Source organism: Cyanistes caeruleus, unplaced genomic scaffold, assembly GCF_971803275.1.
Source record: "Cyanistes caeruleus unplaced genomic scaffold, bCyaCae1.hap1.1 HAP1_SCAFFOLD_273, whole genome shotgun sequence".
NCBI classification, from domain to species: Eukaryota; Metazoa; Chordata; class Aves; order Passeriformes; family Paridae; genus Cyanistes; species Cyanistes caeruleus.
Window position 1 is genome coordinate 15,163 of NW_028256048.1, and position 26,267 is coordinate 41,429.

The 26,267-nt window shown below is 53.6% G+C and overlaps 1 protein-coding gene and 1 long non-coding RNA gene across 2 annotated transcripts; both read left to right on the forward strand.

Annotated features, from left to right (window-relative positions):
• Positions 1-3,157: 3,157 nt before the first annotated feature.
• Positions 3,158-7,345, forward strand: LOC147645467 (olfactory receptor 14J1-like). The gene is made up of 3 exons (XM_086874580.1): positions 3,158-4,097; positions 5,028-5,152; positions 6,205-7,345. The coding sequence occupies exons 2-3, from the start codon at positions 5,122-5,124 to the stop codon at positions 7,158-7,160; spliced, it is 987 nt and encodes a 328-aa protein (XP_086730706.1). The 5' UTR covers positions 3,158-4,097; positions 5,028-5,121; the 3' UTR covers positions 7,161-7,345.
• A 14,383-nt stretch (positions 7,346-21,728) lies between these two features.
• LOC147645468 (uncharacterized) lies at positions 21,729-22,419 on the forward strand. Its single transcript, XR_015282344.1, has 3 exons — positions 21,729-21,842; positions 21,930-22,031; positions 22,241-22,419. It is a non-coding gene; the product is annotated as an uncharacterized LOC147645468 (long non-coding RNA).
• Positions 22,420-26,267: the final 3,848 nt, after the last annotated feature.

A 26,267-nucleotide genomic window follows, 5' to 3' on the forward strand; every position in this document is an offset into this window, starting at 1 on the left:
AGGCTGTGACATCATGGCATGGCTGTATGACATCACAGACCTGGCTGTGAGATCAAAGTGTGTTCTGTGACATCACAAGGTGTCTGTATGACATCACAAAGAGGGCTGAGTGACATCACTGATGGCCTTGTGACATCACAAAGCTGGCTGTGACATCACAGAGGAGGGTGTGAGGCCATTGAGCACACTCTGCCTTCATAGAGGGTGGCTCTGTGACATCTGAGAGTGGTTTGTGACATCAGAGTGTCACTGTGTAGCATCATAGAGCAGGCTGTGACATCACAGTAGACTGTGACAATATCTGCTGTCTTTGTGACATTACAGTCTTCTGTGACATCCCTCCACAGCTGTATGATGTCACAGGATGACATCCCAGAGTTGGCTCTGTGACATCACAAGGGCTGCCCAGAGTGGGCTGTGACATCACAGGGGCAGTGTGACATCCCAGGTGTCTGTGTGACATCACAGGGGCAGTGTAACATCCCAGGTGTCTGTGTGACATCCCAGGGAACTCTGTGACATCCCAGGTGTCTGTGTGACATCACAGGGAGCACTGTGACATCACAGGGGCAGTGTGACATCACAGGGGGAAATGTGAGGTCACAGGTGTCTGTGTGACATCACAGGGGGCAGTGTGACATCACAGGGGGCAATGTGAGGTCACTGGGGAGGTCACTCCACCCCAGCCCCTCTCACAGTTCCCCCCAGAGAAGTCCAACGCTGCTCCTGCACAGCGGGGTCCCCTGTCCCCCCGGGTTCCCCCACCCCTGGTGCTGCAGCCTCCCCCAGAGGATGTTCCATCAGATTGACCCCAGAGCCTGACACAGGGATGGGGCTGGGGCCGTGGAGGTGGGACAGGGGGACAGGGACCCCCAGGAGCATCCCTGTGTCCCCCAGGGCCAGAGCCTGGGCCAGGGCTCCTTCACCCTGTCACCAACGAGGACTTGAGAGCGTTTGAAAAATCCCCGGCAAGGGAGCAGCAAAAACCAGATTTAATATTAAGTGACAGCAGCACAAAGTTCCTTGGCAAGAGTCACTCTGTAACACCTTGGGCCGGAGCTGATCTGGCTCTGTCACTTTGGGCCGCACCAGGAGTGGGTCACAGCCCAGGAGCAGGATGAGCCCAGCTGTGACTGGAGCACTCGCTCTGTGGCTTTTGGCTGTCAGTCTGCGCTCTGAGGAGACAAGGATGAGAGGGAGGTCTTTTGCATGGGATAACAGAGGATTTATTGCTCTGGGGAATCTTGGGGGCAAAAGACAGAAAATGCGAGCGTGCAACAGCTGAAATAGGGAGGTGGTTCAAAGGGAGGGTACAAAGCATCAGCTAATCAGAGATATCCTGGGGAGGGTAAAAGGCAGGGTTCACAAAATCATCCTAATGAAGGAGGTATGGGGGGAAATTGGGTCACATGGACTAATCAAACATCGAAATTTAGGGGATTTCTGAAGTGGAATTCCAAGCATGCAGTGGGTCTAAGGTAGAATTTACAGGTGACTCAGGGTAAATTGACCAAGTGGGGTGGGAGGGTCTCATTTGGACCAAACCTTCAACTGGGGCAATAACAGAACATACCATGAACAAGAAACACACTGCAACAACCACCCTTTGTCCTGTTGTGGCAGGCCCCACTAAAACCTTTGTCCACCATTGCATTTCCAATGAGCCGGGTTTCCATGGCAATTGCCAGGACAGGTGACCCAGGTGTGGTGTCCCAGGGAGGGTTGCCATGGAAACAGGTGGCAGCACTGACCCTTTCTGTCTGGCTGAGCTGACCTTTGGCCCTGGCAGTGGCGTTTGCTGCTGGTTCCACGACGCCTGACCAGCCAGCGCGGCACAGGGCAGGTGGCCGTGGCACAAGCCCCCAGCAAGGGATCCCCTCTGGCTCTGGGCAGTGACAGCAGCCCTGAGCAAAGGGCTGGCACAGTGGGGTCAGTGCAGTGTCCATGGCAACAGCCCCTTGCCATGGCCCAGGGCAGGTTGGGATGATAATCCACCCTCACAGCTGGCCCAGGGCAGCTCTGCAGTGCCCTTCCCCACAGCCTGGCTGCACAGAAGCACTTCCAGGGCTCTCTGCATTTCCCTTCCCTCACTCTTGCCTCACTCACACACCTCCCAACAACCCACTTGGTGCTTTCAGCTGCAAGGAGTTCAAAGCTCGTCTGTCCTTCAGCAGCTGCTCTAATTCTGCCTTCAGCCAACTCTGGCTTTGTGTTTATTGCAGAGCTTCCTGTGTGTCTGAAACATTCCTTGCCTGGTTCTGCCTTGGGGAAGGGGAACCTCCTTGGTGGCACCTTGGGCTGGCACACACTTGAGGAGGGTGTCTGTTTTCCATGGGGAAACTCAGCAGTTTTAGATTGCTAAAATCAAAGAAGAAAACCCCTCTTTGCCTGAGTGCAACCAGTTGTGTGAGCAAAGCAGGTCCCAGGTGAGTGAGGAGAGACAGGATGGGGCTGGGGAATGTGGAGCAAGGTTGTCCACACTGGGTCAGACCTCAAGACACAGCTTCTCTGACCTGGCCAGACCTCCTTAGGAGAGACCCTGGATCAATAATGATCACTGAATGCTGCAATCACCTCTGCTCTAAAGTGAACAGGAATAAAAGACACCCTTTAAAATAGGAACACATATTTCCTAGAAGTTCTTTGAACTATTTCTCCATAACTATTGTAGGAAACTTTCCTAAGAACTGCACCAGACCAGAGGGAAATCAAGGCACAGCCATGGTTTGTTGGGACTTGCTTGATCCTAATGAGCCCCGTGGTGCATTTGGAGCTGAGCCCTGGAACCTCAGGGCCTGAGAGGAGATTGCAGAAACCTTTCCAGGAGTCCAAGTCAGAGGAAAATATCCAAAGTTTCTCCAAGGATTAATGGGTGCCACTGAGGTCCATCCCCAGCACAGGCTCCTCATGGACTCCTTGGAGGAGAGAACTGGAGGCCAGGATTGCACAGAAACCTCTCAGAGACTCAGTGTGGAAAGGACAATCCAAAGCAGTTGAAAAAGCCCTGAGTATCTCAAAGTATTGATGAGCCCCACTGAGTGTCAATGCAAAGGTCCCAAGGGACTCGTTAAAGCAGATAATTGGGGCCATAATTGCACAAACTTCTCAGAGATTCAGTGTGGGAAGGAAAAAGGAAAGTACCTTAAGAACCTGAAGTACCTTGAAGCATTAATGAGCTCCACTGAGTGTTGTTACTGACAAAGCCTCTCAAGGGACTAATTACAGCAGATAATTGGAGGCCAGGATTGCACAAACCTCTCAAAGACTCCAAGGCAAAAGCCAAAGTTCTTTGAAAAAGCTGCAGTTGCTGGGAGCATGAAGGAGCCCCCAGGGCCATTCCTGAGCAAGGCTCCCCAGGGACTCCTTCCAGCAGATCCCTGAGGCCACTGGCATGTGGGCTAGGGGGGATGCTGAGGGCAGGCCAAGGGGGTGACAGTGGCCAGCCTTGCTGGGGCTGTGCCAGGAGGCCCCAGGGCCTCAGGACAAGGTGTCTCCTCACAGCCCTTGCTGGCACAGAGGCTGCTGTGGCCCAGGGCACCAAGACTTGGCTTCTCTTTGTCCCCACCTGTCATCAGTGCCTCCAGTTCTCTGCTCTGCCTGGGGCCTGGGGACACTTTCTCAGTGCTGTCCCTCAGTGGGACCCATTAAAAGGAAAAGAAACTTTGGAGTTCCATTCTGACTTGGAGTTCTTGAGAGGTTTCTTCCCCTCCCTGTCAGGGACTGATGTTCAGGGCCTCAGCACAAAGCCCCAAGAGGCTCATTAAAGTCCTGCTGCTGTGTCTGTGCTGCTGAGCTGGGCCAGGCTCCTGGCACAGAGGCAGCTCCTGGAAACCAAGAAGAGCTTCAAAAGCACATTTCTCTTGCTGAGCAGCTCTTCTTCCAGCCCAGCAGGGCTGGGGCACTGCCTGCAGCCACCCCAGGCACAGCCCAGAGGCACAGAGAGCTTCAATCAGTCAGGGCTGGGAAGGTGCTGAGAAGTGCCTGGGGCAGAATCACTGCCAGCCCTTGACACAGGAAGCCTCTGGCTGCAGGACAATGCAGCTGCAGCTCCTGGAGGCATCTCCTAAAGCTGGAACATGCCAGTGCCTCCAGACTCTGTGAGTACATTCTCTGCCTGTCCCTTGTGCAGAGCAGCCAGGGGTGCCCAGGGCTGTCCTGCAGAGCAGGGTCCTGCAGCCCAGGGCACTGTGCTGGGGCAGGGACTCTGCTGCCTGCCAGGGACAGCTCTCAGCCAGCCCGGGGAGCTGCTCCCAGCGCTGGGGAGAAGCTGTGGGGGGAAGGAGCCACCCTGAGCAGGGCAGGGGCTGCTGCTGAGAGGGGCTGTGTGGGGCAGGGCTGCTCCCAGCTCCAGTCCTGCCTGGGCAGAGCTCCAGAGGACACTTCCCAAAGGAAGGTGAGAATGGGATTGCTGTAAAGATCAGGAGATTTCCTGAGTGTTTTCAATTTCTTTCTTTAAGCAGGGTGGGAAAGTTGCAATGATGACAAAAGGATTTTTACTTTTTATATATTTTAAATATATTTTTAGATTTGTAAACTATTATTATATAGTTATAAAATCATAATCCTTAAGTAACTCTATTAAACTGCTATTATATACTTCTATAACTGTTATCCTGATTTAGCTCTAGTACATTTCCTAACTTTTCTCTTAGATTTTAGAACAATAAAGTGACTTTCTAAATAGATTTCTGAAATACTATTTAGTCTTATCATCAGAAAGAGGAGCTACTGGAAGAACATTTTGCTTTTTAACTGGAATGTGAGCAGTCATAACAAAAAGTGGGGCAAAGAAACCCTTGGACCTACTCCAATGGGTTGACTCAGGGGCGTGTAACTGGGGCAATGAATCTCCTATTGAATGTTTCTGTTAAATATCCTAATTAATCAACCTTCATAAATTGTTGAAATAAGTGGCTGGGTATGCCACATCCCCACTGGGACACCTGGAAGCTTCCAATGAAACTGGTTTTTACTTTACTTTTCTAACACTGTTAAAATTTTGTGGGTTTTTTCTCTTTTGATTATAGACAACAGGGTGATGAGAGAAGCAGAAGAGGAATTGTAATCCCAGAATCACAGAACATTCTGAGTTGAAAGGGACACACCAGGATCAGCAAAGTAATGTTGGAACATTTACAGAGATGCCAGAATTGTAAGTTTGGGTGCTCAGTCTCTCTGCTGGGAGGCTCCTAAACAGCCTAAATGCACTGCTCTGATATTGTCATTGTTACCTGGGACTCTCAGGGAGGCTCTGGCATCTGCAGCAGCTGAGTCAGGCCCTGCCCTTGGGATTGCTGCCAGGCAGGTGTGTCCATGGGAATGGGGTGTCCCAGCTTCCCTGTGACCTGTGGGGCTGTGGGCAAAGCAGTCCATGGCAAAGGGGAATGAGCTGAGCTGCCTCCCTGAGATCCCATCATGGGCACACCTGGGCATCTCCTTGCTGTGTCCTTCCAAGCTCTGAGCTGCCCTCCTGGCTGCAAATCTGTGCCAGAGCCTCTTGGACTTCCCTGAATGTCCCACGGGGAAGGGCAGAGATGTCACAGCTGAGGAAATGCTGCTGGCTTTGCCAAGGGAGCTGTGAGTGTCCTTGGCAGAGGGGGGTGCTGAGCCCTTGCCCAGAGACCTTTAGAGAGGGTGAGACATTCAGGGATCCCTCTGCCCTGGGCAGGGTCTGGTTTATGCCAGGGTGACACAGGAGTGTGATTGTGCTCTGATTCCAGCCAAAGGTGCAAACCCAGGGCAGTTGGGAACAAGCCCATCCAGCCCCTCACCTTCCCTAAGCCACAGGGAATCTTTTGCCTCTCACATCTCTCAGTGGCAAACTCTGAGTGCAGCAGAAATGCTGGGGATTTCTGACCTCAGAGAACCAGGAATGATGTGTGGGCAGGAGAACAATTCCTAAAACCATCTCCTGCCATACTTTAGAACTGTGTGTGCAGGTGGTACCAAGCCCTTCAGCTTTAGGAGTGATTCCCCTGACAAATACTGAATTTCCAGCCTTGTCCCTCTGCCACATGGCCACAAACCCAGGGCAGCAGGGCAGGGATGGCTCCTGGAGAGCCCCCAGGCGCAGGCCTGGCTGCTCCTGGCACACTCAGCACAGCTGGAGCTCAGGCAGGGACCTGGGTGAAGATTTTCCCAGAGCAGGAACAAAGGAGAGTCCCAGCCTCTCCTGACTTGTCACTGTCCTTTATCCATGAACAGGTCCCCATGTGCAGCCACAGCAAATGTCCAACAGCAGCTCCATCAGCCACTTCCTGCTGCTGGCACTGGCAGACACGCGGCAGCTGCAGCTCCTGCACTTCTGCCTCTTCCTGGGCATCTCCCTGGCTGCCCTCCTGGGCAATGGCCTCATCATCAGCGCCGTAGCCTGCAGCCACCACCTGCACAGCCCCATGTTCTTCTTCCTGCTCAACCTGGCCCTCACTGACCTGGGATCCATCTGCACCACTGTGCCCAAAGCCATGCACAATTCCCTCTGGGACACCAGAGAAATCTCCTACACAGGATGTGCTGCACAGCTTTTTATCTTTCTGTTCTTCATCTCAGCAGAGTTTTATCTCCTGACCATCATGTGCTACGACCGCTACGTGTCCATCTGCAAACCCCTGCACTACGAGACCCTCCTGGGCGGCAGAGCTTGTGCCCACATGGCAGCAGCTGCCTGGGCCACTGCCTTTCTCAGTGCTCTCATGCACACAGCCAGTACATTTTCCCTCCCCCTGTGCCATGGCAATTCCCTAGACCAGTTCTTCTGTGAAATTCCACAGATCTTAAAGCTCTCCTGCTCAAATTTCTATACTAGAGAACTTGGGCTCATTGCAGTCAGTGCCTGTTTGCTGCTTGGCTGTTTTGTGTTCATGGTTTTCTCCTATGTGCAGATCTTCAGGGCTGTGCTGAGGATCCCCTCTGAGCAGGGACGGCACAAAGCCTTTTCCACCTGCCTCCCTCACCTGGCTGTGATCTCCCTGTTCCTCGGCACTGCCTCATTTGCACACCTGAAGCCCCCCTCCATCTCCTCCCCATCCCTGGATCTGGCACTGTCAGTTCTGTACTCAGTGGTGGCTCCAGCCCTGAACCCCCTCATCTACAGCCTGAGGAACCAGGAGCTCAAGGCTGCAGTGTGGACACTGATGACTGGACAATTTCAAAAACATTAAACTGCTGGTCAGTTTCTGCAAATCACTTGTAATAAAAGTCGTCTTTGATAGTTCTTGTTTGTTTCATTTTGGAGGTTTTCTTTCTTAATTTCTTTCTTTCTTTCTTAAAGGTTTTCATTTTTTAATCTTGTCCACAAAGAAATGTCATTGTTTGTGCCATTTCTCATTTTGTTTCTCTCCACCTTCCTGTGGCCACAGACTGTGTCAATGAGGGGCTGCACTCTTGCTGGTTTTAAATGAACTAAAGGGTCTCCCAGCAAAGTTTTCTCCAGAGATCTGCCTTTTTTTCCCTTCTCTGGAGCTGCAGCAGCAATGTCTGTGTGTAGAGCTGGGGACAAGTCAGGGGTGGCACTGAAGCTCTGCTCCTGCTGGCCACACCATTCCTGATCCAGGCCAGGGGCCTCCTTGGCCACCTGGGCACACTGCTGGCTCATGTCCAGCCTGCTGTCCATCAGTGCCCCAGGTCCCTTTCTGCCTGGCTGCTGTCCAGCCACTCTGGCCCCAGCCTGGAGCACTGCAGGGGTCATTGGGGCCAAAGTGCAGGACCCGGCACTTGGACTTGTTAAACCTCACCTTGTTGGGTTTGGGCCCTGGATCCAGCCTGTCCAGGTCCCTGTGCAGAGCCCTCCTACCCTGCAGCACATCAACACTCCCAGCCAACTTGGTGTCACCACGGTTCTATGGGGCCCTGGAGTGTCCCAATGGTCTCCATGATTCCATGAGGCCTCCCAGGGTCACAATGTCCCTTTGGTTCCATGGGACCCCTTGGTGTCACAAAGTCCCGTGGATCCTTGGGCCCCGCAGTGTCACAATGGCACCTTGGTCCCCCAAGGCCCCACAGTGTCACAGTGGATCCTTGGTTCCATGAGGTCTCACAGTGCAGCAATGCTCTCCTTGGTTCCACACTGTCACCACTGGGCCTCTTGGGCACCATGGTGTCAAACATGTTTCCTTCATTCCATGAGTCCCTGAGGTGCAACACTGGCCCCTTGGTTCCATGGGGCCCTGCAGTGTCCCAGTGGCATGGGCCTCATGACACGAGGTCCTGCTCTGTTGCAATGCTCTGCATGGTGCCACAAGGCCCTGCAGTGTCACAGGGGCCTCTTGGTTCCATGAGCCCAAGAAAGAGGTGGCCTCTGGAATAGTAAAATTGATCAACAACCTCAGAGTGGCTGAGGATCCCTCACCATCACAACAGGAATGAACAGGATTGGACACAGATTCCTGGCTGCCCCAGCTTTGGGATGGTCCCTGGACCTGGAGCAGGAGCAGCTCTTGAGGGCCCCAAGGCCAGGGCTGTTGTGCTGGCCTGGGCAGATGGGATGGCAGGAGGGGCTGCAGAGTTCTCAGCACCTCAGGGAGAGGGGAGCAGGGCACCCAGGGAGCCTCCTTTTCCCTTGGCCAAGCACCTTCCCCCATGGCTGAGGTGTTGCCTTCGGTGGCGTGGTGACCTGGTTCAGGAACGGCACCGTGACCAACCCTAGGTCGCTCGGTCCATGTGCTCGCAGACTCCAATGTGGTGGATGGCAAATGGCATTTATTGGTAAAAGATACATCATTCTATAGTATGTGTCCATTACATCACTTCCGTCTGCTTACATCATAAACTAAACTCTGCTGGCTATCAGGAGAGGGGCCCTATCTTCCCGTACAGCGTGATATCTTCTGACTGCCAGACCGTAACTAACTACATTTCCCCCCTCCCTATGCACAATTACCTTGGCTAAGACATAACAGTCTTAACGTTCTTAACATCTTAATAATCTTAACATCATAACAATCTTAACCAGATAACAATCTTAACATACTAAAAGCATCCTATTTTTATTCTATGCTTTATAACAATTACAAACTCATATTAAAAGCATAAGGTATGTTAAGCAAGAGATAACCGGGGTGTAACTGGGAATAGCTAAAGGGAATTTCAAACAAGAACATTTTTAAAGCAATTGCTGGCATTCTATCAACATGATGCTAACTTTCTCTAGGCGACTTTTAACAAATGACACAAGCTTATTCAATATACAGGGTCCAAAAATCAATGCTACCACAATCATTATGACCGGTCCTGCTAAGGTAGATATGAGAGTGGCCAGCCACAGTGAATGGTCAAACCATGATGTAAACCAATTCTGCTGTGCTTCCCGTTCTCTTTTCTGCTTTTCTAATCCTTCTCGTAATCTGGCCGTGGTGTCCCTCACTATTCCTGTGTGATCTGCATATACACAACATTCTTCCCTCAGTGCAATGCATGTCACAATCCGCAAGGTGGGATTCGTGATGTGGTTCTTTTAGCCGGTCTTAGAGTACAAAAGATTATCAGCAAACCAAGGACTTAAACAGCAAAACACACTTTATTGAGTGCTCATCAGCACTAATATGCAATAGAGGGAAAAGAGGAGAAAGCAAAGCCTAAGGAAAAGAGAGTAAGGGGATTATAGCTACCAACGTCAAAGTCCACTCAGCCGTCCAACGATGCAGTCTTCTGTCCATTGGGGAGATCTCAAAGGAAGGTCAGTTTGGGGTGTGATTTTATAGTCTTTTGCAAAGCGAGGGGCGCAGGGCCAAAACCAGAGGAGACTGATTATTGTTGTGTAAAAACACTCGCTTGCGGTGAGACTTCTCCAGGGTCAAGCTGTTCAAGTATAAGCAATTTATTATAAGGGTAAAAAGAGGGGAGACCCGTGTCCGCCACCAGCCTCGGCGTCCATGTGGTCAGGAGGAGGAGGGAGAGAGCGGGCAGAGCAGGGGAGGTTGGAAAAGGGGAGGGAGGGAGTAAGAGAGCAACAGAGGGAAAGGGGAGGGAGGGAGTAAGAGCAACAGAGGGAAAGAGGGAAAAACCAGAGGGAGAGAGCAGGAAAGACTAGTGAGAGGGGTAGGAGCAGGGAGAGGGGGCTGAGAGTTAAGAGTGGGGGAGAGGGGTAAAGGGGTAAGAGGTGAGGGAGAGGGGTTCAGAGGTAGGAGAGAATAGTTAAGAGAGCAAAGTTCTTGTTACAATCCAATATATCTTTTTCTATAATGAATATTCTAATTCCCAGTAACCAATCACTATGAGACACACCCAGTAAAGAATTTACATACAGCCTATGAGCTTCCCTATATTAACATACAGTGTTGCATTTTAAATTCTACAAAGCTTTACAAGTTCTTTCCTTGCTTCTTGACCTTTGGACTTTCTATCAGCAGAAGGACATTGTTTTATCAACAGGGATTCTTCTCTAGCTGGCTAGGCTATTGTTCTTTGGTTAACCAGTACTCAGTATCCTATGACTCAAAGCAGACTTTCCTTGCTACTTCGATTCTAGCCTTCATATTTTAGAATCTTCTGCCAAACAATCACATTCATAAGGGTTCCCTGTTTCACCCTCCCCAACAACTGATGATCATTGTGATGAATTCCATTGCGCAGGGGGCAGGTGTAGGGTACAGAGCGATCCATGTCTTGCAAGCCTCTGCTCACCAGCAGGAACGAGAGCCGTGAGTCATGGAGAACCCGTTGTGCAGGTTACCATGCACAAGCCTCTGCTCACCAGCAGGAACGAGAGCAGTGTACCGTGCAACCACCTGCAAACAATCACTTAGCAAACATCCACCTCAGCTAGGCCCAAACCCCCAAAGCAAGTCCCTTGTGATATTCAGGGTCTCAGTCTCTGTCCTTGAGACAGTTGTGAGACAGATGAGGGACTCTTCGGACCATCTCTTACGTGGGTGACAAGGTGGGAGTTGCAGCTGAAGCCTTTCCTACATTCCCAACACTCACAGGCCCATTCCCCACTGTGGATCATCTGGTGGCAGATCAGGCTGTTGCTCTGGCTGAAGCTCTTCCCACACTCCAAGCACTTGTAGGGCTTCTCCCCATCCTGAAGCTGCTCATGGACCACCAGCTCAGAGCCCCAGCTGCATCTCCGGCCGCCTTCCCAGCACAGGGTGGGTCTTTCCTCTTCAGAGTACCCTGGACTGGGTTTGGAGCCCCTCTTCCTGTGGGATCTCCAGGGTTTTTCTACCCCATTAGATACTTGTGCCCTGGAGCTGCTCAAAATGGCCGCTTCCATGAGGTTCTGCCGTGGGGATTTGTCCTCCCTGGTCTCCATCCTCAGCTCCTTGTCTGGGGGAGGAAGGACAAGGAGAGGATGGGATTTGCCTCCGTGCCAGAGGGAAGGGGAAGGAGATCCCCCCAGTGCGTCCCCGGCAGGACGGCGTTGGCAGCGGGGTTGTCCTGCAGCCGGGGGCCAGGCTGGGCTGGGAGATGGAGCAGGAGAGAGGGGGAAAGGGGCACTGACTTCCTCCTCACCTGCCTGGGTGTCCTGGGGCATCTTCCTCTTCCTCACAGCCTCCTCCTCCATCCAGTTAAGGTTTGGGAATGGGAAATCCTGGTTTGGGGAAAAATACAATTCATGAGCACATTGGATTAGGGGGTTCCTCCTGCCCAAGTCCATCTCTAGAAATCACAAGTTATCCATAAAAACTTCCAAAACATCAAGGTTCAGCCCTAAAAATGCCTCTCAGGAGTTTTCCATCTCTGGTATCTCCCCTTTGGTGTTCAGGGGTTCCCTCCTGTCCCAGCTGCTGGGAGTCATGCTTGTACTGGGGGGTCCTCCGTCTACTCGATCCCATCCCTCCTCAGGCTGCTGGGAGTGCCAGGAATCCAAAAAGTTCCCCCCATTTCCATCTCCCCACTTAGGGATGCTGGGACCCCCCAGTGTCCCCCCAAGGGGCATTTTCCGCTCAGCTTTGCAGTCCTTAAGTCACAAATATCCCCTCCCCAAAAACCCAACCCAGGAACCTCCCACAATATCTGGGCTGAGTTCCCCCTCCCCAGTCACCTGTGGGATGGGGGGTGATGATCCCACTAGTGGGGGACTGTGAATTCCGGGAGTTCTTGACCTCTTGGTTCCTTCTCCTTTCCCTGATCCTCTTTTGTCCCTCCTCTTCCTGTTGAAGTTCATTTAAACAATTATGGTCTGTCCCAGGGGAAGAACTCACCCTTGGTGTTGTATAAGGTCAGTCCCTACCTAACCTCCCTTTTCTTTTCCCTATTCCATTGGCTGTAACCCCCCTGTATCCCCTCACCACCCCTCCCCCAAGTTTAAGAGATAGCACCCGAGGAATCTCAGCCTCTTCCTTGCCCTGGGTGATCCACATGAATAAACCCAGGACCACGTCTCGTAAGTCTGAGCCTTCTTTACCTAAAATATTTTAGGTCCCTGTTGTATATATTTTGAGACCCCTTCCCGCCCGTGTTCTGTGAAGGGCGGACACATCCCCATGGGCGACAAGAATGAAGGGGTTCGTGGAGTATTTACAACATCTTCCTCCCTCTCCTCCCCTTCCATCCCTTTTCTTTCTCCTCCCTAACATCAGCTCCTTCTCCTGCTTCCATTCTTTCTCATTTTCTTTCTTCATCCCTCCTCTTCCATCCCTCCTCCTCCTCCTCCCCCAGGAGCAGTGACACCCTCGGTGCCCCGTTCCCAAACCCCTCACAGCCCATGGCAGGAGCGGGGATGGAGCCGGGACAGGTCGGGATTGGCAGCGCGGGGCTCTCCGCTGCTCCCACCCGCTGGGGACGGGGGGAACCCGGCCCGGGGAAAAGGAGAGGGAAACTGGGAAAACTGGGGGCTGCAGATCCAACCTGGGGCTGGCTGGGGACCCTGGCTGGGGACTGCCAGCCCTTGGGGCTCCTCTGGGGAGATGCGGGAGGGGGGAACACAGAGAGGGCTGGGGGATTCCAGGAGTGGCAGCACTGGCAGGGACTGGTTTGTACTGGGATCATCCTGGCCATGGCTGGGATTGCACTGGCTGTGTACTGACATCATACTGGGATCATACCGGGAGCAGCTGGGCCCATGCCAGGAGAGACTGCAATCACACTGAGGGAAACTGGGATCATACTGGCAGTGAGTAGGAAACTGCAGGGAGCAATTGAAACCAGGTTGGGGGCAAATGGGATATAATGGCAGTGACTGGGATCATGCTGGGGCTGACTGGGAGCACCTGTGAGCAACTGGGGTCATGCCAGGAGCAACAGGCAGGAACTGGGAGTGACTGGGTGCATGCTGGGGGTAACTGGAAGCAACAGGACTTATACTGGGATGAACTGGAATCATGCAGGAGGTGACTGAGATCATACTGGCAGGGAGTCCAGCTACGCTGAGGCTGACTGGGAGTGGCTGAGAGCAAATGGGATCATGCTGGAAGGAACTGGGATGGACTGCCCTGCGCTCCCCAGAACACCAGTATCGCCCCCATATGTCCCGTAAGTCTCCCCCAAACTCTTCAGGATCCCCGAGTGCCCCCTCAGTGACTGTTTGGGACCCCCCAAAGCGTCCCTGGATCCCTGAATGCTCCCGACTCCACAGACGCCTCTTCCAGCCACTGCTGGGAATTCATCTCCCATCATCCCAGAACACAGTTCCACGCCAAAACCTCCTGCCGTGCCCCACGCCCTAAAGAGCCCGGTTAGAGCTCCCCAGGTTCCCCCAAGTGCTCCCGAGCCGTATACATTCGCCCCGAGGACCTGCAGCCACAGCTCGGATGCAAAAATGTTTCCCAAGTGCCTTCCCGCACCGCCAAACCCGCCTTCCGAGCCACTTCCGGGACTACAGCTCCCATCATGCTCCGCGGCGCCCATAGAGCGCTATTCCAGCCGGGACTTCATCTCCCGTCATGCCCCACGCCTCATCGGAACCCATTGGAGCCGTGCTTACAAATCCCGTCATGCTCCGCGGCCCCATTAAACCCTATTATACCGGCGCCTACAACTCCCATCATCCCCCGCGGCCCATAGATTCCCTGTTACAGCCCCCCAAGTGTCCATCCGGACCCCGAAGGGCCCCCAGATTCCCCTCCCTGACCTCCAAGTGCCCCCCTAGACCCTCAAATGCTCCCCCAGACCCCGAATTGTCCCACAGAATCCCTAAGTGCCCCTCCAAGTGCCCATCCGGCTCCCCCAAGTATCCTCCAGACACCCAAGTTCTCTCTAAATTCCCTTCCCAGACCCAAAACTGCCTCAAATGTTACCCCGAAAAGTCTCCGTGGACCACAAAGAGGCCCCTTTTGTGTTCCCTGATTTTCCTCCCTGTTTTCTCAGACAGTTCTCCCCTGTCTGAGAAAATGATAAAAAAGATGATTAACGAACTAAAAATAGGAATAATTTGCATAAAGAGGGAGAAATAGTGGTCAGTTAATTAATGAAGGGAATTGTGGTACTTAAAACCAAAGACCAGTAATGCTTTTAGTTGCTAAAAATGTATCAATTCTTTTATATAAATATTAAAATTAGTTTATAAAAAGATAGACAAATATTATTATAAAAATTAAAATTTTATTTTTATTTATCTATTAGATTTTAATTATAAAGAAAAATTGATAAATGTTCTCAATGCTTTGGGATGTCAGTCCCAGGTGGGTGATGTCAGACATGCTGAGGCTCGGGGTGAGGAGCAGGTTGTCCAAACAGGGGCAGCCCACAAGGGGCTCATTCTTCTCCATGACCAGACCACCTCAGGAGACATTCAGCATCAAGATCACTTGGGGAATGCTTCTGTCACCTCTTCTCTCAACTAGAAAATAGAAAAATACACCCTTGATTTAAATAAAATAAAAAACATGGTGGATTTTCAAATCTTCCTCCTTAACAGAACTCCAAACTGACTCCAAGCAGCTGCACAAGCCTTGGACTTGAAGACAGTGGAAGGAAGAGAAAGAGCCCCCAAGGCTTTCTGTATTTTAATGAACCCCAGGGTGGATTTGGAGCTGAGTCCAGGACCCTCAGGCACTGAGAGAAGGTTGAAGAAGCTGCTTAAGGAGTCAGACACAAAACTCCAAGTCCCTTGGAGCATCCCTGGGCCCCACTGACTGCCGGCTCCTGGCACACTCAGCCATGGCATGGTCCAGTCTCACGCTGGGACACCTCCTGCACCAAAATTCTACCCTGGCAGGGACTTTTCTTTCTCCTCCTCTCCAGGCTGAACCTGCCAAGCTGCACTTTGGGGAGGTTTCCTTCTCTTGCCACTGCCAAGGAAAGCTGTATCTCCTGCTGTTCACAAACAGAGAAGGGCTGCTGGGGGATGTGGGGGTTGGAGGCTGCCTGGGGTGCAGTGACCATGAAATTATCAAGTTTTGAAATATTCTGTGAAAGAAGGAGGAGCATCAACAAAACTCCTACACTGGACTTCCAGAGGGCAAATTATGGCCTATTCAGGATGGTTCTTTGGTTGCTAATGAATCAGGTACAGATTTTTTTAAGGGTAGGAGTCCTTAAACAAAGGGGTCCAGGAAGAACTGACATACTTCAAGAAAGAAATCTTCATTCCTTATTGGGGTGGATATGGTTACCAAAGATGAGGAAAAGGCTGAGGTACTCAACACCTTCTTTGCCTCAATTTTCAACAGTAAGACAGGTTTTCCTCAGGACAAGTGTTCTCCTGAGCTGGTAGATGGGGACAGGGAGCAGAACAGCCCCCTGTAATCCAGGGGGAAGCAGTCAGAGACCTGCTGAGCCACTCAGATGCTCACAGGTGGATGGGATCGGATGGGATCCATGCTAGGGGGATGAGGGAGCTGGTGGATGAGCTCCCCAAGCTGTTCTCCATCATTTCTCCTCATCAGTCCTGGCTCACTGGGGAGGTCCCAGAGGACTGGAGGTGCCAGTGTGAGCCCATCCCCAAGAAGGGCTGGCAGGAGGCTCTGGGGAACTGCAGGCCTGTCAGCCTGAACTCGGTGCCTGGTGAGGTTTTGGAACAGACCCCCTTGAGTGCCATCACACGGCACCTCCAGGATGGCCCAGGGCTCAGACCCAGCCAGCGTGGCTTTAGGAGGGGCAGGTCCTGCCTGACCAACCTGATCTTTTATAACCAGCTGACCCGCCTGGTGGGTGCGGGAAAGGCTCTGGATGTGTCGAGCTGGACTTGAGCAAGGCCTTGGACACGGAGAGCTGCAGCATTCCCTGGAAAAGCTGCAGCCCACGGCTTGGACAGGAGCACTCTTTGCTGGCTGCAGAACTGGCTGGAGGCCGGGCCCAGAGAGTGGTGGGGATGGTGCTGCATCCAGCTGGTGTCCAGTCCCTGGTGGTATCCCCAGGGATCTGTGCTGGGCCCAGGCCTGGTTAATATCTTCACTGAGGGTCTGGCTGAGGGGGTCGAGTCCAGCACTCACAAATTGCAGATGACACCAAGCTGGCTGCGAGTGGGGATCTGCTGGAGGGCAGGACAAGGAGACACAGCCTTAAGCTGCACCAGGGCAGGTTTAGGCTGGACAATAGGAAGGAGTTCTTCCCAGAAAGGCTGATTGGGAATTGGAATGGGCTGGCCAGGGGGGAGGTGGCGGAGTCACTGTGGTCTGGAGAAGTGACATCAATCTGTGCTTAATAATTGATTTAAAACAATTGCTTTAAAACGATTGCTTCAAAATTGCTTCCTGCTTCACCCTGAGTGTCTGTGCTGGTTTTATATTAGTTGATATTTGTTGAGGAGGAAAGAAGCCACCCGTGCAAATGTTTATTCTAGGAGGGGGCTGCTAAGAGTTTTCTCTGTGCTTAGCAAAACCAATAGCTGGCTGGCTCTGAGAATTGTCAAGCTATTAAATAATTTTGAAGCTGAGTCTGCCTCTGTGAAATCCACATTTTAAAGGCAGGCAAGCCCAGGAAAGCTCTCTGTTGTTTCCAGCTGTGAAGAGTTAACTGGGTGCTGGTCAGGCCGGCCCTGCTCCAGCCTGGCCTGCACCGAGCCGGGCTCCGCCAGGCCCCGGGAGCGGCTCTGGGCTGGGCCAGGCCCCTTCACCACGGCCCGCGCGGCCCCAGCGGCTGCCGGGCACAGGGAGGGGAAGCCATCGGCCCGCAGCTGGAATTGAAGGGAGCAAGGGCCTGGGACCAGCCATGTGGGCAGAACAGCCACGACTGTTCTGGCTGGGCCCCCTGAGATCTTGGCACAGCCCCAGCGCTGCCTGAAATCCATCACCGTGACTGCTTCGGCCACTGCCCGGCAGAAACCATCATGAGCATCTGCAGGACTGGGTGAGATATTAACTTTTTGGTGCACAGATGAGACCTGCAGACCTTGATCCTCCCCTTGGGTTAGAGAAAAGGACAGAGTTGGAGACTAATGCCACAAGTATGGCAGGCTACACCTGTCTTCAAATGTCATTGAATTAGAGAAAAACTCTCTCCAAGGCAAATTATGCAACTCTTGCCTCACAATTCATCAGCCTTAATTACAGTGAGAGGTAGGTCTTAATCACAATCTGATTAGAGCAAATCAACATTGTGTGAATGGCAAGAAGAATTTGCTTGTCAACAGATGAATATGTCTCACTGAAGAATGAACAAAATCTGCCTTTACTTGGAAGAAAGGAGACATGGAGCAATGTAGTATTTGGGTTTTATCCAGTGATAAATGGGGCAAGAAGCTGTAACAACTCACCTGTTTTACAGAACACAAGCACTGATACAGCCAATTGTGCACCCACACTGAAGGAATCTTCAGAACATTGCTTTATTTCTTAACAAGGAATAGGAGCAAAATGCTGGCATTTATCTGAGCTGGAAGCCGTGTTCCTCTCCTGTTTCCCCTTGAGCACACTGTTCTCTGCAGACTTCACTGTGCAGCCCATCAATCCTCTCTTGGCCAACAGCTAAATGGCACAACTACCAAAACACAGGTGCCAGCATCATCACCCCAGCATTATTCCAGCACTGCTCTGCTGGTGCACAGCAGCACAGAATGGCTTGGCTTGGAAGGGACATTTAAAGGCCATCTAGTGCAGTGCCCTGCAGTGAGCAGGGACACCTTTGGATCAGGTTGCTCAGAGCATGAGCTTGAATGTCAGCAGGGATGGATGCCCACCTCTCTGGGCAACCTGTGCCAGGGTTTCAAAACCCACAGTGTAAAAAACATCTTCATTAGGTCTAGTCTGAATCTACCGTCTTTTAGATTGAAAACATTCCTCCTCAGTCTTGTAACAACAGGCCCTACTAAAAATTCTGTCCTGTCTTTTCTACAAGCCCCCTTAAAATACTGAAAGGTAGCAATCAGGTCTGCGTGGAGCCTTCCTTCTTCTAGGCTGAACACCCCCAGCTATCCCAGCCTGTCTCCAAAGCAGAGGGGCTCCAGCCCTCAGAGCATTTTGTCCCTCCTCTGGACTAGCTCCAACAGGACCATGTCCTTTCTGTGCTGGGCACCCAGAGGTGGATGCAGTACTCCAGGTGGGCTCACACCACAGCAGAGGGGTGGTGGAAACACCTCCTTCAAGCTGCTGGGCAGCCTCCTTTGGAGGCACATGGCTGGCTCATGTCCAGCCTCTCTCCTTGCAGCAGCCACAAGTCCTTCTCAGCAGGGCTGCTCTCCATCCCTTCATCCCCCAGCCTGTGAGATCAGCTGGGCTGGGACCCTGTCATAGCCCTTGGACAGAGCTGCTGGGCAGGATGAGCTCCCTGGTGAAGAAGGCAGATCCCACTCCCCACACAATTCCACGCTGGCCATGAGGTCACAGCAGCCTGTGGGGTGACAGCAGGCTGAGGTGACAGCAGGCTCTGAGGTCACAGAGGTCCCAGAGCCCCGTGGTTGCACAGCACCACGAGGACCGAGCAGTCAGTCCTTGACCACGACTGTTGCGGCAGCAGCGGCGGCGGCAGCAGCGGTGCTGACATTGGGACAGTGGTGTCAGGACAGTGGTGGCAGCAAGAGCTGCAGGACTGGCAGAGGGCAAGGCACCATGGCCTTTGCTCTGTGCCTCCTCCTCCTGCTCCTCCTGGCAGTGGCCCTGCCTGAGAGGGCTGCCCAGGCTGCTCCACAGCGAGCACAGGGAGCAGGTGAGCCCGTGGCCTGGCTTCCCTTTCCTGGGACAGCACTTCCTTCTCCTGGGAAGAGTTGGGGATGGTTTTCCACAGGGCTTTAGGGAGGGTTTCCTCTGTGGGAGGGAGAGAGTCCCCAGGCGCCCTGGGCTGGTCCTGCTGCCTCTGCAGGGATGTTGCACAGGGCCTGCAAAGAGGGTGGAGAGTGACCAGAGCCAGCCCAGAGCTCCCCAGGCCCCTCTGCAGCTTTGGCCATGTCCATTGACATCTGGCTCCCACAGCCTTACCCAAACCCCTCGCAGTGCCCAGTTCCCTAAGGCAGAAGGGGATCCCAGCGCACCATGGCCGTGGTTCTGATTTGTGCTTCCTTCTAGATTGGGATCATGACTTGAATTATTTGGGATCAGTGGTGAATGAGACTTTGAAAATCTCGGAGAATGCTGGAGGTAAGTTCTGAATTGCCACTTGTACTGACAGAATAATCTGTCAAGGTGGGAAGTGCTCACTTATGTGCCGTTTCTGTTAAGGTCGTGTGAGGGTTGAAGGATTCTGGAAATTTTTCCCTGCTCCCTTCTGGAGCCTTGAGTGATGCATCAGCATCGCTGTCAGTGGGAGGAAGGAGCATTTAGCTGTCAATCTTCTACCTGTGTGCAATGCCAGTGTCTCCTTCCATGTGCTCTGTGCAGCCACGGAGAGGAGCAGAGAGGGAAGGGGCTGGGCCCAGGGCTGTGCCTTGCGTGACTCCTTTGCCAGCCCCAGGGAGCCTGAGGATCTCCTGCAGAGCCACGGGAGCTCTTCTGTCCTGCCTTTTCTTGCAGCCAAGCCACTTGGTGAAGGTGATCTGGCTTCCCAACCCACATCCAGGACTGAGGCTCTGGGAGATGGCGAGGGTAGGTGAAGGCCTTTCCCCCTGGGAGAGCTGCCAGCTCAGAGCCCAAAGCTCAGCCAGGGCAGCATCGCTGCAGGTGCCAGGACAGAGCCGTGCACGTGTGTGCCCCCATCCTGTGCTATCCCGTCACCTCTCCCGTGGCTCAGTGCTGCCTGTGCAGATGAGCAGAGGTGACAGAAGCTTCTGTGGCTGTTGAGTTACAGGTGTGTCTGCAGCGAGGACTTTCCCAGCTCCTGGGTTGGTAACTGTACACAAGCCCGGCTCCCATCGCAGGGGTGAGTGGTGTGTCCCTCCTGACCCCACAGGCTGAGCACTGGTTTTCTGGGATCCATTCCTGCAAAGGGGAACTATTTTCTCTTAAGGTCCTCCAAGTAGAAAGAACAAAGGTGCAGGACACCAGAAATCCTATGTGCCATCGAAACCCATGAGGAAAATGCTAAAGAAAATACTGCAGGGAGGACAAGGTGGGTCCATGTCCCTCAGCCTTCTCCTGAGACTCAGCTGCCAGAGGCTTTCTTTGCACAGCAGGAAGCGGATCCATGGCAGCCTCGCTGCCCCACTGTTGCTTTCCTGGCCTGCAGGGCTGTTTCCCAGCCTGGCCTGGCTGCAGCTTCTCCCCAGCCTCTGCAGGAAGGCATTTGGCATCAGCAGGCAGGGAGCCCAAAGTGCAGCAGGGGTCATGCTCACACTGAGATCCCCTGCAATTTCTCGGTCCCCAGGTAGATCAGAAAGGGCAGCTGTTTTGATAGTGTAGGCCCTGGCCAATGCCAAAAAACTTTCAGGGATTCTTGATCCTTAACCATGCCTTTGACAAGCATTGCCTCCTGAAGTTTCCCCAGTGGTGAATGGTTCCATCTGATCCAGCTGCCCCTTTCTGCAGAAGTGGACAGAGCGGCTGTGCTGAAGGCGGCGTTTCCCGGAGAAAGCAGTGGCCCATGGGCAACCTCTGCTGCAGGAAGGGAGGCCATGCCAGGCACAGTCACAGGAGGTAATTGCTGTGCCTCTGGGCCTGAGCCCTGCTGAGGCTTGAGCTGCCATCTCTGCTGCTTGGCAATGCAGGCACAGCCCAGCCAAGACCGGCACAGCCCAGAGGAATTATCCCCAGCAGGCTCAGGGCACTCGGCTACTGAGCAGTCCTGCTGGGGTCCATCCATGGGAGACACGTCCCAAAACCTGGCAGGGGCTGCAAAGGAGTGCCCGTGGTGGGGAATGGGCAGAGGGGGAGGCCAAGGCTCCAGTGTGTCCTGAGAGGGCCTGGATCTGCCCCCTTGGGCTGGGAGAGCTGTCCCAGGGAAAAGAGGGATGGAGACAGAGAGGAAGGCAGGAAGGGAGGGAGAGAGGGCAGGAGTGAGGGAGGGATAGTTGTGCAACTGCCTGCTGCAGTTTTTCCCCATTGCTTTAGCAAGACTTTCAGCTGTAGCCGTGAGAGAGCCCCAATGGGCCTTGGGCTGCTCCAGCCACCTCTTCCAGGGATGTTGCACAGGGCTTGCAAAGAGCTTGGAGAGTGACCAGACACCAACCCAGAGGTCCTCTGGCCCCTGTGCAGCTTTGGCCATTGTCCTCTAACATTTGGCACCCAGGGTCTTACCCGACACCCTTGCAATGCCCAGTTGTCAAAAGTAGAAGGGGATCTCAGCACACCATGGCAGGGTTCTGATCTGGGCTTCCTTCTAGATTGGAATCACAACTTACATTATCCAGAGGCCCTGCTGGATGACAGCATGAAACACTTGAGAAATGCTGGAGGTAAGTTCTCAATGGTCCTTTCCTGGCAGAATAAGCAGTTTCAATGTCCTGGCACCACTGCAGGTGTCAGAACAGAGACATACACGTGTGTGCCCTCGCCCATTGCGTTCCCCTCACCTCTGCTGTGGCTCAGTGCTGCCTGTGCAGATGAGCAGAGGTGACAGAAGCTTCTGTGGCTGTTGAGTTACCGGTGTGTCTGCAGGCAGGACTTTCCCAGCTCCTGGGTTGGTAACTGTACGCAAGCCCGGCTCCCATCGCAGGGGTGAGTGGTGTGTCCCTCCTGACCCCACAGGCTGAGCACTGGTTTTCTGGGATCCATTCCTGCAAAGGGGAACTATTTTCTCTTAAGGTCCTCCAAGTGGAAAGAACAAAGCTGCAGGACACCAGAAACTCCATGTGCCATCCAAAATCACTCCGCAAATACTGAAGAAAATGCTGCAGGGAGGACAAGGTGGGACCATGTCCCTCAGCCTTCTCCTGAGACTCAGCAGCCAGGACCCCTGCTCTGGCCCTGTCACCCCCCACCAGGGATGTTGCACAGGGACTGCAAAGAGGGTGGAGAGTGACCAGGATCCAGCCCAGAGCTCCCCAGGCCCCTCTGCAGCTTTGGCCATGTCCATCGACATCTGGTACTCACGATCTAACCCAAACCCCTTGCAGTGCCCACTACCCCAAGGCAGAAGTGGATCCCAGCACAGCATGGACGTGGCTCTGATCTGTACTGGCTTCTAGACTGGGATCAGGACATGGATTACCTGGAGGCCCGGCTAGATGACAGCTGGCAAGACTTGGAGAATGCTGGAGGCAAGTTCTCAATGTGCTTTTCCTGATGGAATAATGTCAAGGTGGCAAGAGCTCACTCATGTGCCATATCCCTTAACATAATCTCAGGGCCGAAGGATTCTGGAAGCCTTGCCCTGCTCCCTTCTGCAGCTCTGAGTGATCCCCCAGCATCGCTGTCAGTGGGAGAAAGGAGCATTTAGCTGTCAATCTTCTACCTGTGTGCAATGCCAGTGTCTCCTTCCATGTGCTCTGTGCAGCCACGGAGAGGAGCAGAGAGGGAAGGGGCTGTGCCCCAGGGCTGTGCCTTGCGCAGCTCCTTTGCCAGCCCCAGGGAGCCTGAGTATATCCTCCAGATCCACGGGAGCTCTTCTGTCCTGCCTTTCCTTGCAGCCAAGCCTCTTGGTGAAGGTGATCTGGCTTCCCAACCCACGTCCAGGACTGAGGCCCTGGGAGATGGCGAGGGTAGGTGAAGGCCTTTCCCCCTGGGAGAGCTGCCAGCTCAGAGCCCAAAGCTCAGCCAGGGCAGCATCGCTGCAGGTGTCAGGACAGAGCCGTGCACGTGTGTGCCCTCACCCTGCACAATCCCCTCACTACTGCTCACAATTGGCAGCTTTTTGGAGGAGGGAGGGCCCTGGCCCTGGCCCAAAAGCCAAGGCATTTTTTGAACCTTATCCCCGTATTTGACAAGGATGAGGTCCTGAAAATGCCAGCACCCAAATCAAGAACTTCTCCATCTGGTTCAGCTGTGCCTCTTCCTTTCTCAAGGGATGGACCAAAAGACCATGCAGGTGGAGACGTTTCCCAGAGGAAGCAGTGGCTCATTGGCAGGAAAGAAGGCGATGCCAGGCACAGGCCCAGACACAGGAGGTAATTGCTGTGCTGGGCTCAGCCCTTGGCGGGGCTGTGTGCCAGCAGCTCTTCCCCTAGGGCTGGCCCTTGCATGACCCAGCAGCAGCCAAAGCTGGAGGCACCTCGGCTTCCAGGCCTCTGGAGCTCGTTTCCAGCTCCTGGGAAATGGGACTCATGCACCAACATCTATCCCACTGCAGCTGCTCCCAGAGGTAGCCGTGAGCGCCCAGAGGCCCGAGGCACAGGAGCAGCCCCGAGCGGGAGCCCTGCCACGAGCCCAGGGCCACAGCCAGCCCTGGCTCCCAACTGGGCAGGGGCTGCACTGGCCCCTGACAGGGCCTGGCTCTGTCCCCTTGGGCTGGGGGAGATGTCATGGAGAAGGGAGGCTCAGGGGTGGCAGTGGCTGCTCAGGGATGGGTTTGGCCCGTGTCCCTGGAAGGAGCCACTGCCCAAGCGGCTGTGCTGTCCCCCGGGCTCTGCTCCCGGCCTTCTGGTCTTTGTTGGGTGGCACAGCCTGTGCCAAGGGCCAACAAGGTGCCTGCAGGCCCCAGCTCTGGGGGAAACAGAGAACATCCTGGACATACCCACCATGCTGCCAGCTCAGCAGCGCAGCACAGCACGGGCTCTCACTGCCCATTGCTCCCACAGATGCAGCCAGCACCACAACACGTGTTCCCAATTCCCAGAAGGACATCAGAAGAGGTTTCTGTCAGGGAACACGCTGTTGGCCAGAAGTAATGGCAGGCCTGATTTTTTTGGTGCATTTCTTCGTTTTATGTGGTGTTGGAATCTGGTATTGCTGGAAGACAAAACGGTGAGTGTTTTGTTCATCTTTCCCTCAAACAGCTTCTTTTGAAAGTCTATTGTAGAATAGAAACATTCCCAGTGAGGCTGCTGTGGACCTGTAGATAGTCAGTGGTTGTCCAAATAACTCTGCCAAGAGTTCTGCTGCTGCCCAGGCCTTTAATTGGCCTCTTAACTGCTGGGCCTTGTCCTGGGGAGCCCGCTGGGGCTGCAGCCAGTGCTGGCTCCCACTGAGGCTGCCTGGCCAAGAGCAGCCCCAGGAGCAGCGGGCAGAGGCAAAGCAAGGTGGGCAGGAGAAAGAGCGGGGACGAGATTGCCCTTGAAAGGCAGAGGCGCTCTGGGGCCCGCTCCTGGCCAGGGACCCTGCCCAGAGCCATCCCCTGCTCGCTGGGGCCTTGAGGGGCAGCTGTCCAGCTGGGCCAAGCTGTGCCAGCAGCTCCAGCCGTGCTGGGGAGCCTTGGCCGCTCTGGGCCCTGCTGTGCAGGAGGGTCCCTGCGTGCCAGCGGCAGCTGGGGGCCTCAGCCACCTCCTCTCTCCACAGGAGCACCTCTGCACCTCCAGATGTCCTGCCAAACACGTTAGTCTGGGAGACCTGCACCTGTCATCCTCCATCTGCAAGCCAGTGTCCATTGTCCCTGCCACAGCTCCATTTTCAGCTTATTGCTGTGCCGTCACCACCCAGAACAGGACCCTCTGTCCCTGCAGGTGCTGGCCCTGGTGCCTGGCCAGGCCTGAATGTGGGCCCCTCCTGCCAGGGAAGGGCTTGAGCAACACCTTTGGGCTTCTGCTCTGGGCTCTGGCTGGTACCACCAGCACTGGCACAGCTGCTTGGCTGGCCACAGCGGGGTACCATGTCATCTTTGTTTTTCATTTGTAGAAATTAGAAATTTTAGAACTCTTTAGAATTATTATTGATAGAAAGTAAACCCAAAATATTTCTTCCCAATTTCCATAGTTGTTTAGTATTTTTCAAATTAGTTTTAGAATTCTGAAAAGGCAACCGCGTTTTGTCTTTGCTTTTCATTTTTAGAAATATGAAACTTTTAGAAATATTTAGAAATATTTTTTGTAGAAAGAAATCTACAAATATTTTTTTACTTATTTCCATAGTAGTTCAGGATTTTTCAAGGTAGTTTTAGAATTCAGATAATCTTGGAACATTTTACACATCTAGAATAAAAACTGAAATTGCATTCAATTGGTAATCTTTATTCTAGGAAGAACTAAGACACCCCAAAACACCCAGCCTACTGGAGAGGCTCTTTTCCTGCTGGAGATTTGTACCTCGTCTCAACAACTAACCTAAGACCTTTCCCCAGATATTTTTCGGGACTTCTGACAAGCTCCCCTCTTAGGCTTCAGAGGGAATCTTTGAGCACAGTGAGAATCTCCCGCTGTGCAGGAGGGTCCCTGTGTGCCAGCTGCAGCTGGGACCTCAGCCATCTCCTCTCTCAATAGGTGCCCCTCTGCAGCTTCACAAGAAAGGCCAAACACCTCCCTCAGGGACACCTGCACCACACATTTCACATCTCCATGCCCATGCCCAATGTCCCTGGCACAGCTGCATTACCAGCTTGCTGCTGTGCAGATGCTGCCACCACCCACAGCAAGGCCCTGTGTCCCTGAAGGGACCCGCCCTGCTCTGTGGCCTGGACTGAAGGTGGGTCCCTCCTGCCAGGGCAGGGCCCAGCACAGCTCTTCTGTTCCAATAAAGAGATGGAGCTCTCACCCCAGTGTCCAGCTGGTACCACCAGCAAAGCCCACACAGCACCAGCCCTGGCTGAGCCCCATGTCCAGGAGCAGGCAGGGCTGACCAGAGTGTGGGTGGCAGGAGCCAGGCAGGGGCTGCTGTGACCAGCAGCGGGGCACTGAGGGGCTGGGGGAGTCCGTGTTGAGCGTCCCTGGGATGAGGGCACATTTCCTTCAGTGGCATCACCTGGGCCTGGACCTCCTCCAGTGCCATGACCAGGAAAAGAGGAAACCATCAAGAGCATCTCCTGGGACACTGCCTGACCAGCAATGTCAGCAGGCAAAACCAAGGTTTTGTTTAGCAATAACCCTTTGAAGAAGTCAAAGATTGACAGTCAGGGCAGTCCAGTAGTACAGATGGGAGTACTTCCCTCTGGGAAGGGGCTCCTGTCACTTCACAGTCTCCATCCCCTGCCGGGAACCGCAGAATTCCGGCCAGCCCTGCTCCCCCCGTGCCCCTGTCAGACCTGGGGGGGAGGAGGCTGAACCGGAGCCCTGTGAC

What these genes read in the sequence shown, in the direction of transcription:
- LOC147645467 (XM_086874580.1), top strand. Translation starts at nt 5,122, where the DNA reads ATGTTGGAACATTTACAGAGATGCCAGAATT. An exon ending in TTTACAGAGATGCCAGAATT is followed by an intron (nt 5,153 to 6,204) that starts GTAAGTTTGGGT and finishes ATCCATGAACAG; the next exon opens with GTCCCCATGTGCAGCCACAG.